This window comes from Corvus brachyrhynchos, unplaced genomic scaffold, assembly GCF_000691975.1.
Source record: "Corvus brachyrhynchos isolate BGI_N302 unplaced genomic scaffold, ASM69197v1 scaffold56, whole genome shotgun sequence".
NCBI classification, from domain to species: Eukaryota; Metazoa; Chordata; class Aves; order Passeriformes; family Corvidae; genus Corvus; species Corvus brachyrhynchos.
The window spans coordinates 684,191-698,200 of NW_008238664.1; the positions used below are offsets into that span (position 1 = coordinate 684,191).

The window sequence follows — 14,010 nt, forward strand, 5'->3', positions numbered from 1 at the left end:
CATGCGCTGTCACGGGCGGGGGCGGAGGGTGGGAGAGGGCCTCCGCTTGCCCCTCTCGCGTGTCTCCGGTTGGGCTGAACTCCCCTGGGGAGGGGGCGGGGGACTGGAGCGGCAGAGCTGAGCCTAAAGTCGTGGGGAGGGGTGAGCGGAGAAGTTGGGTAGTGTAGCATGAAGATCGGGTTCAGAGCGTTGGTTTCCTTGTTTTCCCAGTGTCGGTCAGAGCCGATGAGGTGGATGTAGATGGGACCGTGGAAGATGACTTGGGCAAAAGCAGAGAAGGGTCTCGAACGGATGATGAAGTTGTTCAGAGGTTGGTATCTGAGGCGTCCTGGTTTTGGAAGGGTCAGTTTGAGCACCAGTTATGCCTCAGGCCTCAGAAGCAGGGAAGGAACGCTATTCAAAAGAGTGATCCTGTCAGCTGGAGGAAATAAAGCATTTCTGCAAAAGACTGTTTTTCCTTCTAAACTGAAACGAGCTTGAGAACTTGGATTCAGAAAAGTTCAACTTGTTTTTGTCGAATATCAATAACTGTTAATTGGGGTTTACTCGTGCATGTCATAAATGGTGTCAGTTTAGTGCCTGGGGATGAAATCGCTCTATGCCTGTGAAATGCCTTACCTCCTGTGAGGTGCACCACATGCTGAGGATTGCAGTGGCTTTAACATTACCTGTATTATTCCCTGAATTTTTAATGAAAAGAGTCTCACTTGCAAGCATGAGTTTTCACTCAAGTTTTGAATTAAGGTTATGCAGTTGAGGATGGCTATTCTTGGCACTTGACTCACTTGATCATGTAATTTTGTGCTGCATCAGCAATTAAGCATTTTTGCTGTTGCTTTGTGATAAAATTAGTGATGCTGTTTGTGGACAAGATTCCTTGATAGGCTTTTCATTGTCCTAACAGAGAGGAAGAAGCTATCCAGCTAGATGGCCTAAATGCATCCCAGATCAAAGAAATCAGAGAAAAATCTGAGAAGTTTGCATTTCAAGCAGAAGTGAACAGAATGATGAAGTTAATTATCAATTCTTTGTATAAAAATAAAGAGGTTAGTGCCTTTATCTGCAGCTCCTGTTAGAATTTTGGAGGGGTGTGTGTCTGTCTCCTGGTATTCCTGACTACTGGCTTCTATTTCAGATTTTCCTGCGGGAACTTATTTCAAATGCTTCAGATGCTTTAGATAAGATACGGTTGATATCATTAACTGATGAAAATGCTCTCGCTGGCAATGAGGAACTTACAGTCAAAATCAAGGTAAGAAGCATTAGATATGAACATCTCTAAGAGACATGGTGGAGGAATGTGAAAAGGTTAAATCTCATGAAAACATTAAATCTCAGTCCTTGCTTCATTAAATCTCAGTCTTTGGCTTAATGCTGATGCAAATACAAACTAGGACCACATGAGGACCTTTGCAATTAACTTTATCAAAGACTACTTCTCTTTTAATGGTAAAAGTACATTTCTGGTTTTATAAAGAGCAACTGAAGTATTGGAGTACTTCGAAGGAAGGTCTTTCTCATTTCTGGTTACTGCAAATTCAATTTATTGTAGCCAGGCATGATTGAATTTGATTACTACTATGTAGCACTTTTCTTCGGCATGTATTAAGGTTCAGAGTGAAGTCAAACTGCATTTTTCTCTTTTTTTTTTTTTTTTTTTTTTTCAGTGTGATAAAGAGAAGAACATGCTTCATGTTACAGATACGGGTATTGGCATGACAAAGGAGGAGTTAGTTAAAAACCTGGGTACCATTGCAAAGTCTGGTACAAGTGAATTCTTAAACAAGATGACTGAAATGCAGGATGATAGCCAGTCAACATCTGAGTTAATTGGCCAGTTTGGTGTTGGCTTTTATTCTGCTTTCTTAGTAGCAGACAGAGTTATTGTCACATCAAAACACAACAATGATACTCAGCATATTTGGGAGTCAGATTCAAATGAGTTCTCTGTCATCAATGACCCAAGAGGGAACACCTTAGGACGTGGCACAACCATAACGTAAGTATTAATTTTCTTTAGTTTTAAAATAGAAAAGGTTGTGTGGGTACACTTTGCTTATTGGAATATGTGAGTGACTTTAGCTTTGTGGCTAATTTAATTCTTATAATACAGCTTTATTCAGTTTAATAGAAACATGCAAAATATAAACTGGAGCCAAAAAGAAATGTAGTTTGCTTCATGTTCTGTTTGATGAGCTAAGAAAACTATGAATGTCTTGACAACTGTCACCAAGTACTTCCAAACAGGCTCATTCAGTCCCTCAACACAATTCTGGCCTGGCAAAACCTGTACAGGAGCTGTAGAGCTTTGTCTTGGAAACTAGCTGCTGTTTATATACCAGTGAGGCTGATCTGATGCAAATTTCAGACTAGAGGTAGTTTGCCAGTCCTATTCTCATTGCTTTCATGAGCAGGTAAATTTATTTGGCCTGGGTTTAGAAGATGTCTTTCTGGAGGTGGCACTTAGTGTAAAAAAGTAGATCTTGGTGCTCTAGTTTGAGGTAAAGCCCATGAGGGTGCATCAAAATCCTGATAAGTATTGATATGATTTGCTGCTTTCATTTAAACTTTTGAATATTGTGTTCTGCCTCAGTCAGTGAAAACAACTGCTAGTTGAGTAAGGATTGTATTTTTTAAGATACTTGGAGTTGTACTAATAAAAGCTCACTTGCATAAATATGAATTGCTACAACTGTAGCAAAAATCACAGATTGTTCTGAATTGGGACCTACAAGGATCATCAACTCCACCTCTTAAATGAATGGCCCATATGTGAATAAACCCCCAATCTTGGTTATCAGTACCATGCTCTGGCTCAGTTGGTCAATCTCAGTGGCATAAGAAATGTATCTTTTGCTATGAAACTGTCAAAATACTTGTCCAGCACTTTAAAAGGTTTGGTTGGGGTTTTGTTTTTTTTTTATTTAGCCTTGTCTTGAAGGAAGAAGCATCTGATTACCTTGAGCTGGACACTGTTAAAAATCTAGTGAAGAAATATTCCCAGTTCATAAACTTCCCCATATATGTGTGGAGCAGCAAGGTAAGTGTATTTAACTGAGTATTGCACAGTGTAAGCTTTGGTTATGACAGCTGTCTGGCCAGATCTTTCATGAAGGCTAAGGTCCTGTCATAGAGCTGCCACTTGTCTAATTTCTAAAATTCTTTTGTTCCTGACTTCTTGGCTAGTGTTTTAGTAGTTGTTTTTTCTCTAAATGCTGGTCTGTTGCTAAAATCACAAACTTTAAAGGAGCTTGTTTTTATTCTGACTCAAAGAAGTTTATCAAAGGAAAAACATTGGTAATTACTTAGATGGATCTTTCTTACACTGGCTTTGGTAGATGGAAGCTTTGTTAAGCTCTCAAGCAGAACCATGGCTAGGTATCCTGAAAAAAACAGAGCAGTGTCTTAGGCCTGTTGGGATGCTTTCTTGGTGTAGCACCAACTTAAAATCCACCAAGTCTTTGATCAGCATTATATGTAAAGCATTGAAAAACTTGAATTTGAGTATGGTGATCTCACAGTGTATTGAAGGAAAGTATGTGTTAATGAAAAATGCAACTGAAAAATATTACCTATTGAGAAGTTTGCAACAGAAAAATAGCAGAAGTCAGGCTAGTGCTATGAGATTAAGCTTTTTGAGAGAATACTAGAGCATACCTAGTAGGAAGTCAAGGTGTTCAAATCCCCACCTTCAGTTGTCTCTTTAGACAGAGACTGTTGAAGAACCCATTGAAGAGGAGGAAGCAAAGGAGAAAGAAGAAGAAACAGATGATGAAGCAGCAGTTGAAGAAGAGGAGGAAGAAAAGAAGCCAAAAACTAAGAAGGTAAGCTTTGTTAGACATGGGGTCCTGCAGCTCCTGTCAGATAGATGGCAATTTTCCTAGGTAGTCTTGCAGAGGTGCATTTCCGTAGTGAGTGCTTTCAAGAAACAAATCCTTTTAAAGTGAGATGTGAGGAAAGAAGATTGTAAATGAAACAGACTTAGGTAGAAGTCAGGCAGATGATTGGCAGTAGCCTTGTGAAGCTGTGGTCACAGCTAATTATAAGTACTTGCATGAACCGCTTGAAATGGAAGCGGAATTCTGAAGTCTGACACTGTTGACAAGTTTAAATTTAATATACTCTGCTGGGAAGATTTTTCCAGAGTGGCATTAGAACAGAAATACTGGTACTCAGTGAATGTGTTAAATATACATGAAACACGCTACAATGTAGACTAAAGTTTTGTTCCCATGTGTTGCACTCATGTGTACTTAAAATGAGAATGTCCAGGCCATTGCATAGTTTTATAAATTAGAAAGAGCATGTTTGGGATTTTTACATGCTATTTTGTTTTGGCTTCAGTGGAGTGCCCTTAATTGGCCAAGCATGAAGTAAAAGAATGAGAGTTTTTTATACTGTGGTGTTTATTTACCTAGGTCGAAAAGACTGTCTGGGATTGGGAGCTCATGAATGACATAAAACCAATCTGGCAGAGACCATCTAAAGAAGTTGAAGAAGATGAATACAAAGCTTTTTACAAAACCTTTTCCAAGGTGAGCTCTGGGCCTCAAGATGATTCCAAAGGAAGAGGTTTGCTGTAGTATGTCTTGCTATGTAAATAAAAGAATGCTTATGGATGGGCTATTTCTGAAGAATTAATTAATAGCTGTCAGTAGATGGAACTGCAGAGAGCCTGGAAGGTATAACATCTCAGTCAGAGTTAATCTTTTTTCCAGAGAGAAGGTACTGCCACCCAAGTGTTGATTAGTCTAGGTTTGGGAAGTATTATGTTGCAGCGCATGTGGAGCTTACTGATGTGTTTCAATGTTGACAGGGAAATTTGTATTTAAGTCAGAGGGTTGTGGTGCTTATTGCAGGGTGGAAGAAAGAGGGAGACAGAGTTTCCTAGAAGTGTTACCTTTGTATCATGTGGTGTGATGATACTCTATTGGTTATTGTGCTGTTGGTAACTTATTAGCAACTGGCTTGTTAAAAGCCAGCAAAACTTGGAAGGTTTCCAGGAAGGTTATTTTTACATGAGTAACTCTGCTCTTGTAACTTAAACTTTTGTCTCCATTATAGACTTTAACAAAGCATGGCTACATGGATTAGTTCTTAAATAATTGCACTTATTTGCCAAAAGCATGTTATTTTTAGAAACATTAACTCACTGGTATTTTCCCCACGTCAATTAAAAGCATTCTCTCTTCACAGGAACATGATGACCCAATGGCATACATCCACTTCACTGCTGAAGGCGAAGTAACTTTCAAATCCATCTTGTTTGTTCCTAATTCTGCTCCACGTGGACTGTTTGATGAATACGGATCCAAAAAAAGTGATTTCATTAAGGTAGGACAGGAAAGTGTGTGGTTATGGTTTTGTGGAAAAGAAAAACAAAAACCCTAAAGTAACTTGGCTGCTCTCTCCTCTTGTAATTCAGCTGTACGTTCGAAGAGTGTTCATCACTGATGACTTCCATGACATGATGCCCAAATATCTTAACTTTGTTAAGGGTGTTGTAAGTATTATATATCTTACTTGCATTTAATTTTTTTTTTAAATACTGCCAGGTATACTTAAAATTTTCTTTCTCAATTAGGTGGATTCTGATGATCTTCCTTTGAATGTATCCCGTGAAACACTTCAGCAGCATAAATTGTTAAAGGTAAGCTAGTTGTTTTTAATTAAAACAATTAAATTCCTTCATTGTAAGCACACGACAGCAGTAAGATTTAGAAGACTTAATAGCATGATGAATTTTGGTACATGACTCTGAAATTAACATAAAGGAAGCTCAGGTATTGCTGTTTCCAGATTACCTCTATGTCAGATCAGGGATACAAAGTGGAATCTATTCTTTGTAATGAGGTTGCAGTGAGGGCTCTTCCAAATACTTATTGTTGTAACTCAGTATTGCTGCTTTTTTTAGGTGATCAGAAAGAAACTTGTTCGCAAAACTCTTGATATGATCAAGAAAATTGCAGAGGAAAAATACAATGACACATTCTGGAAAGAGTTTGGTACTAATGTGAAGCTTGGTGTTATTGAGGATCACTCCAATCGTACACGACTTGCTAAACTTCTGCGCTTCCAGTCTTCTCATCATGAAAGTAACCTCACCAGCCTTGATCAGTATGTGGAAAGAATGAAGGAGAAGCAAGACAAAATCTATTTCATGGCTGGTGCTAGCAGAAAGGAGGTATGTGAGAGTGAAAGAAAGAGGGAAAAGGGGTACAGTATAGCTTGTAGTTTTAGTACCATAAACATTGTGAATTGTGTATTTATGGCACAAGTGGAGACTCCATGCTTATGTTACTCCTGCAGTTCAGTTTTTCTGGTACCAGTATTTGTCAGATAGTTGTACAGGTTTTGGTAACTGTTGATACCAATGCAATTAAACTGACATCCCAAATGTTTTCATCCTAGGCTGAGTCCTCACCATTTGTTGAGCGTCTGCTGAAAAAGGGCTATGAAGTGATCTATCTGACTGAACCAGTAGATGAGTATTGTATTCAGGCTTTGCCAGAGTTTGATGGCAAGAGGTTCCAGAATGTAGCAAAAGAAGGAGTTAAGTTTGAAGAAAGTGAAAAGTCTAAAGAGAGTCGGGAAGCCTTGGAAAAGGAATTTGAGCCACTCTTAAACTGGATGAAAGACAAAGCTCTAAAAGACAAGGTAAAATACTGTGTTATTTGTAATGATTATTTTTACTTGCTGTACTTGCTACAACATACCTTGCAGATTATTTGAACACAGATTTGACAGTAGCTTCTCTGCCTTCATGGGGGTAACCCTTTATGGATAATACCTTTATTCAGGAAAACAATGAGTTAGACTGTCATCTTAGACATTTTTCAGAAATTCTTGAATTGACAGGGAAGTTCAGAGTTATTTACTTCATTCACTGTATAAGTTCTGTGAACTAACATTAAGGTGTTTTGGGGTTTTTTTCTACAGATTGAAAAAGCTGTGCTATCTCAACGTTTAACGCAGTCTCCATGTGCTCTTGTGGCTAGTCAGTATGGCTGGTCTGGTAACATGGAAAGAATCATGAAGGCTCAAGCTTACCAGACTGGGAAGGATATATCTACAAAGTAAGCTTCCAGTTCTGTAGCAGCAGACATGAAATGCAGTTGACTGCCTCCCTTGCTTGGTTTGCCTGTAACAAGCTTCCACCTGGTTCAGATGATCCTAAGTGTTTTAAAGGTCATTTTACAACCAAGTTACTCTTCATTATAGCCTTACATTGTTATTTCCAAGCCCAATATGTAAAACTGCCTGGTGAGCAAGACTAATCATTTGATATCTGTCATTTGGTGACAAGATGAACTTAGTAACTTGAATGCTTCCCATAGTTGCACAAGTATTAAACAGGGGGAATACACTTGTTACTGTGACTGTAACCAGTGTATGTGGATTTAAAGATATAATTGGGTCCTGTACTTTGAAACTCAGTGCTGCAACTTTTCTTCTCAGCTACTATGCCAGCCAAAAGAAGACATTTGAAATTAACCCCAGGCATCCACTGATCAAGGACATGCTGAGGCGAGTCAAGGTAAATAAATAAGAGTAGTGAAACATTGACTTGACTTCACTGCATACAACCTGCTTTAACAAGTCTGTTTTGATTTTCTTGTGTTCTTCCATATTAGGAAAATGAAGATGACAAAACTGTTTCAGATCTTGCAGTGGTATTGTTTGAAACTGCAACTCTGAGATCAGGATATATGTTGCCAGACACTAAGGAATATGGAGACAGAATAGAAAGGATGCTTCGTTTGAGTTTAAACATTGACCTGGATGCAAAGGTTAGTTTGTTTTCTGCTTGGGGCTGATAATTGACTTACTGTTGCTCCATCTTAAAAAGTGCAGCTGCTTGATTTACTTGCATAAAATTAAACATATCCAGCTTCCTGCACTTACGTGGGCCACCAGAAATCCAGCCGTGAGTCTGTACTTACTCATGGTCTCCCTTCCTTGCTTTTCTTTGTAGTTTGAGATTCTGCTATTTTGTTATGCTTCTCAAGTATTGTCCTGTCCTTAATAAAAAAAAAATAGAGGAGTAAATTGGGCACACAGGCCTTTGACCCCTATCTCTAATGGAGAAATTCCTAAGTGGGTGTAAGTAATCAAAGTTCTCATAATGCTGTGCAAGAACTGCTGGCTGTTTTGCTGGAGTGGATCAGTGCTAGACAGGTCTTACTTTTTCCTTCAGGTAGCTTGTGGCAAATGTTAGGAACTGGTAGTGAATTCTTCCATAGCCTGTATTTAGCTACTGCACAGCTAGTTGAAAAACCTAAGCAAGTAAAGCAAATTGCTTGTGACCTTTGTGTACAGGTGGATGAGGAACCTGAAGAGCCTGAAGATGCAGCTGAGGAGGCGGAGCAGGATGAAGAGGAAGTGGATGCTGATGCTGAGGACAGTGAAACACAGAAGGTAGGGTCCCAAGTTTGATGCTTTCTTGCCAATAGTTGTGCAACTTTGCCTGTGGGTGCTACCTGGCAATAAAGGTGTTCACTTTGCCTTTCATGACACTAGATTTTAGTGTGAGGTGTTCCAGGCTTTGCTTGGAGGGAAAAAAACCTGCAATACAAATTCATTATTAAACTATATTGTGAAAAGAGAACACTTAGATATGTTCAAAGCTGGAGCTAAATTATGCTTAAGAGATTGTAAAAGTGCCCTGTGGCAAGAAAATGGCAGCAAATCCTCTAGTGAAGACAATTATCTGTGGTATTTCCACAGCTTGTGGGCAAAAACATGAACAAATCAGCAAGAGTATAGTTTTAAATGGTCACAGTATAGGCTTGGAACAACACTCCAGACAACACCATTGCTTCTAAACAGTTCACCTGCCATGTGAAGTCAGCCTTCACTTAGCTCATGTCTGCAGTTTTAATGATGGATATGCTGAACTCTTCTAGTACCATAGCTTCAATACTAACTTGTAAAGTTGTTTGAGGTCCCAACTGGGCCTGCTTTCTTGGGTCTCTTTTGGAAGAGACCTGCAAGATGATGTCCTGTGACTTATGCAAATATATAGCTTATAGCAATGTGATTTCCTGCTGTTATGTTATGTAATGTCAGATTAGGCAAGAATGAATTTGAGGAGCAGTATTTATTGTACTATACCTACTTAATTTTGATGCCACTCCTGTTAAGTTTGCACAGCAGTATAACCTGCAATAACAGTAATAGAAATTTCTGTTCTTCTGGGGCAGTTCTTGTAACCTTTTTCTGCTTCCAAAAAGTAACATTTTGATTCTCTTTTTGTCTTCACAGGAATCCACAGATGTGAAAGATGAACTGTAAACTGCACTCAACTACTGTCCTGCATTGGGGGGTTAAGAGGGAATGTGAATTAGATTGTTTTGGTTTTTTCCACTGTAAAATGCTGAGGGATGGTATGGGGTTTTAAAGGGTAAAGGAGGTTTTTTTTTTAAGTTCACTTTTCTAAAAACATTCCTCATGAATGTAAATTTGTATTATTTAACTGACTTGGTGTAAAATCTTGTCATGTACAAAATAAAATGTTCCCAAACACCACCAACTCTAAATTTATACATAGCAAGCTCATCTTGTGGGCTGGCAGAAAGAAATTAAGGTATGGTCCTGCATGTTGAGGTCCTTTGTGCAAACAGGCTCTTTGTTGGCAGTCCTTGGGCCTTTCTGTGCTGGCACAGCCACACCTACTTGTGTAGTGTCTGCCTGTGGCTGGGATTTATTTTTACAAACCTGCTGTGCTGCTTAGCCAAGTACACCTGGTATCTGAGAGCTGTACTGAACTTGCCAATTGAAACAAGTATTTGAGTTAGGTATCCCCTGCAAGCCTAAGGAAGAGGACATAGGGTGTTTAAAGATGGCATTGGAAGTTGAAGGCCTGCCAGCTTGTGCTGGAGTCTGTGACTTGACTCCATAGAATATGCAGCAGAAGCTTTACAGCTGAGGAGGAAAAAACATCTCCTTTGATTAAATATGCGGACAACTCCCACCAGAACTGTCTTACTGCCTGTGAGCTGGCACCATCCTCCCTGGCACTTGGAAACCGTGTCTTTGACTTGTGTCACTACAGCAGTTCTGTTTTCTACAGGTGTTTTTTAAAGGTGGAAGTTCTTTTCACATATTCTTAATGCTGTTTCTCCTAGACATTTTCACTCTTGTTCTAGGTCCCTGTAGTATGGCAAAGCACTGTAGATACTTAATGTGACTGAAGCTAAATCTGGTTAGTTGTAGACATGTTGAACTTCTATTCATTATGTTAACTTTATCTAATGGTTGGATGAAGCACTACACTTTCTCACTTGTGCCTCTACTTTGAAACATCTTCACAGACATGGTGGAAAGTGTTTACATTGAGGGTTTTTGGGGGTTTTTTTGCCTTCTTCTGTGGAAGAAGGACATAGGAGTGATGCTTCTGCACAGTGATTCTACTTAAGAACCAATCTCTTCTGTTTTGTTAACAGAACTTCTGTGAAGTTACAAGTTTCTGCAGTCTGAAGCCAAATAAGTTTTCTTATTAGGTGAGGGCACTAAACACCGACCTGAAGAACTTGCTTTTCATTTACTAGGCTTCTATATTGCCCAAAATACACCACGTTCTCAGTGTGGCTATTGTGTTAGGGTTTAGCGAGTTGTGTTGAAGTTATGCTGTTTGAGACATCAAGGAAAGGAAGCTTAGTTTAGGGGGGGTTCTGGTTCTGCTCACTGCAGTGGTATCCTAGAGAAGAGCCTTTTGTTACTGGCCCAGGCTGAGTGTTCTGAGTGTCAGCAGCTGCCAAGGTCAGCTTTAGTAGCAGCCTTCAGCAGTACGTTACTGAACAGGGCAGGTGCACCATTTCTTGGGGCAGTTTGCACTTACTATAGCAGTGCAACTTTGTGCTCTGTAGCAATCAACCTCCTAAACTATCACTTATTTTTAGTGATACACTCAGAAATCTATCATTACTACCCACACCTCACTGTTTGACCTCTTGAGTAGCAAGTGTCGCTCACACCTCCTGTATGGTTGGGAATGATTTTGCCTAACAAACCAAAGGGGAATATTGGAAGTGTAGGGTGGCCTCCTCCAGTATTCTTAATTTGTAAATTACTTGTAGATTTAAGCAACCTTCATTCTGTTGTACAGCTGAAGTTCTTATTGCTTTGATTGGCTTGACGGTGACAAAACTTGATTACATTTCACAAATAATAAAGAGCACACTTGAGAGTCATGCTTCGTGCTTCTTCATATACTTCAGCTGAGGGTATCATGTGTAACATAGCTGTGGTCCAGCTGCTTTCTCTACACGCTGGAGTGACAAGTGTTTGCTATTAACAAACACAAAATGCACTTGTAAGTTTACTATGGGAAGTGTTTCCTGCTTTTCTCAGTGTTTCAGTTGTGCTTATTCTGGGGCTGTCACCTCTGCTGTTAAAACTTGGTGTATTGTCAGCTTTGCTATTCCTAGATGGGCACTAATGAGGACATTTCCCTTAGTGCTAGAACAGGCTGAGCTCCCTGCTGCTCAGTTTTCAGTAGCAGCAGGATACACTTAGAAATCCAAGCCTAATTAGTAGAAACTTCCCTCTGTAGCCTTTAGATCTGAAAAACCTTTAGAAAATAGAGAGAAATGCATCTTTTATGTCAGAAATCAACAACATAAGAGGTGATGGTCTGACAAAGTATGAGTAACAGTGCAGAGGCTGGTGAATTCTGGCTTGTTAAAGGGAACATCCAAAAACTGCTGTTCCTGCCCCATTTAGAACAGAAAATACTGCTGAACTGTCCCATTTTCTGTTCAATAAACTTTATCTTCTGCTGAAGTGGAAGGTTGCCAATCTCAGCTTTGTTTAGGTGCAGTAAAGGAAAAAGTCTTTTCACCAGAAGTGGGCCTATTAAGATGTTCTCACAGATTTTGTTCGGGCTTAACAGCTGTGTTTTACTAGAGCCTTTCTCTCAATGCCTGCTGTCATTGATAAAAGTGCCTGAGAGAGAGGATGTGATGTAGTTACATAGTATGGGCACACAAGAGCAGGAGAGGAGCTCATCCCACCAACAGCTGTAAAACTGGGTGAGAGCAGACACATACACATGTATAAAAACTATGTGAACCTTTCTTCCTAGGAAAACCACTCCAGCTTAAGCAGGCACAAATAAAGTAATAGCTTCATAGCCAGGACTGATGTAAATGTAGCACTTTCAGTGATTATTTCTGGATCCCCTCTGCTCTTACAAGACTTCCAAGTACTTTGGCAGTAGGAATTAGGGAGCTTTCTGTTTCCTTAATGGGTAATTTTTCAGACTGTGGTTTTTATGAGTTAAACTTAAGTGAGAACTGAGGATGAAGCCTGTGCTTTTTCCTGGCATCCTTCTCAAGGGAAAGTAATCCCAACATTCCCAAGCTCTATTATGTACCATTCAAAACTGGGTTATTGAGTTATCTTTGCAGGATGCTGACTGCATCTTCAAGTTCCTGGTGTGAGTTTTGTGGTGATTCTATTTCTGGACTGAAAGGTAAACCTGCTCTTGTTATTTCAGAGTTTTGCATATTTACAGCTATCAAAAGCAGCCGTAGACAAATTAAGATGCCCAAATGAAGCTCAAACAAATATGATTTCAGTGTAATCTGTATGTATTTGCCCCATTTTAAGTAAGATGAACAAGCTGTAAGATTCCAGCCTTACAGAGGGCCAAAGCAGATTTCCTGTCAGTGATACATCTTTGTCATGGTTTGTCACCCTTATTCTTATAAGGATACTTACAATGCAGTCAAGATTTACGAACTTACAAGCATTTTGGCACGCAACTGATGAGACTTTTACCAACAGCATTCACTGTATGTTTATTTTTAATGCTGCCTGCAACTCTGCTTAAAGGAAAGCAAAAAAGCATTACAGGAGCACAGTATTTCACATATATATTTCTGCAACTTAAACAGTTGAATAAATATTTTATCAGTTCTAGTGTTCACAACAAAAATAAACTCTGGTCACTGTTGCGAAGTCTGAACTTTGCTTGATCTTTCTTTTAGACCCAATAGTTCTGTTTTCAGTTCTCCAGGCTTAGGAGGTATTTCAGGTATGCTCTGTTAAAAACAGAGAAAGATGTCAGTGTTGTGACAGAGGAAAAATTAAACTCCCAAAACAGTAAATGAGCTTACTCTGCAAGAGCATGACAGCTAAACTGTGATTTTGTCACCCTCTTTTCTGAGCAGAATATAATTCCTACATGCAAAACACCTTAAGAATTATTACCTTTTTGTAATTGGGCTTATTTTAAAGTAGCAAAATTTAATTTGAAAAAAAAACAAGATGAAAGGAAGAACAGTCAGTTTGTTTTAAAGGAGCAAAGCTTCTTTTTGCCATTCAAGTGAGTTTGGTAGAGATGTTCTGGCACAGTTGAAGTCTCCACACATATTCTTGGTGACAGAAGAAAAAGTTTCACTGCTTCTACTGTCCTGATTTAGAAATTAAGCACTGAAACTGGAGATTAAATTTTAAAAAGGTACCAGATACCATGGCATTTCAAGAACTGCATTCCTTCAAAATTCGTGCTACTTTAGAGGTACAGATCATTTGAGCATTCTGAATACATATGTCTATTTGCCTGTAAAGAAAGCTACAGTAGGGTCACCTAGAGCAGGTCACACAGGAACGCGCTCAGGTGAGTTTGGAATGTGTTTAGAGAGGGAGACTTCACGACCTCCCTGGGCAGCCTGTTCCACTGCTCTGCCACCTTCAATGGGAAGAAGCTCTTCCTCAGGTTGAGGTGAAACTTCTTGTGTTTTAGTTTGTGGCCTTTGCTTCTCATCCTATCGCTGGGCACCACCGAAAAGTCTGGCACCATCCTCTTGGCATCCACCTCTGAGGTATTTATAAGCATTAATGAGATCCCCTCTCAGTCCTCTCTCCCAAGAGACACTCCAGACCGTTCATCATCTCTGTGACCCTCTACTGAACCCGCTCCTTGTCTTTCTCGTACTAAGGAGCCCAAAACCGGACACAGTGAAGTCCTGGCTGCCTGGAAAGCGCCTCTGTAGAGGCTGATCT

General features: G+C 39.6%; 1 protein-coding gene across 1 annotated transcript; it reads left to right on the plus strand.

Annotated features, from left to right (window-relative positions):
* The first annotated feature begins 192 nt into the window (after positions 1-192).
* HSP90B1 (heat shock protein 90 beta family member 1) lies at positions 193-9,532 on the plus strand. The gene is made up of 17 exons (XM_017737895.1): positions 193-310; positions 905-1,046; positions 1,136-1,252; positions 1,668-1,999; positions 2,929-3,040; positions 3,708-3,824; positions 4,419-4,535; positions 5,197-5,334; positions 5,426-5,503; positions 5,585-5,650; positions 5,915-6,184; positions 6,412-6,657; positions 6,940-7,076; positions 7,459-7,537; positions 7,635-7,790; positions 8,320-8,418; positions 9,265-9,532. Exons 2-17 carry the CDS (start codon positions 1,005-1,007, stop codon positions 9,292-9,294), a joined length of 2,136 nt encoding a protein of 711 aa, XP_017593384.1. The 5' UTR covers positions 193-310; positions 905-1,004; the 3' UTR covers positions 9,295-9,532.
* Positions 9,533-14,010: the final 4,478 nt, after the last annotated feature.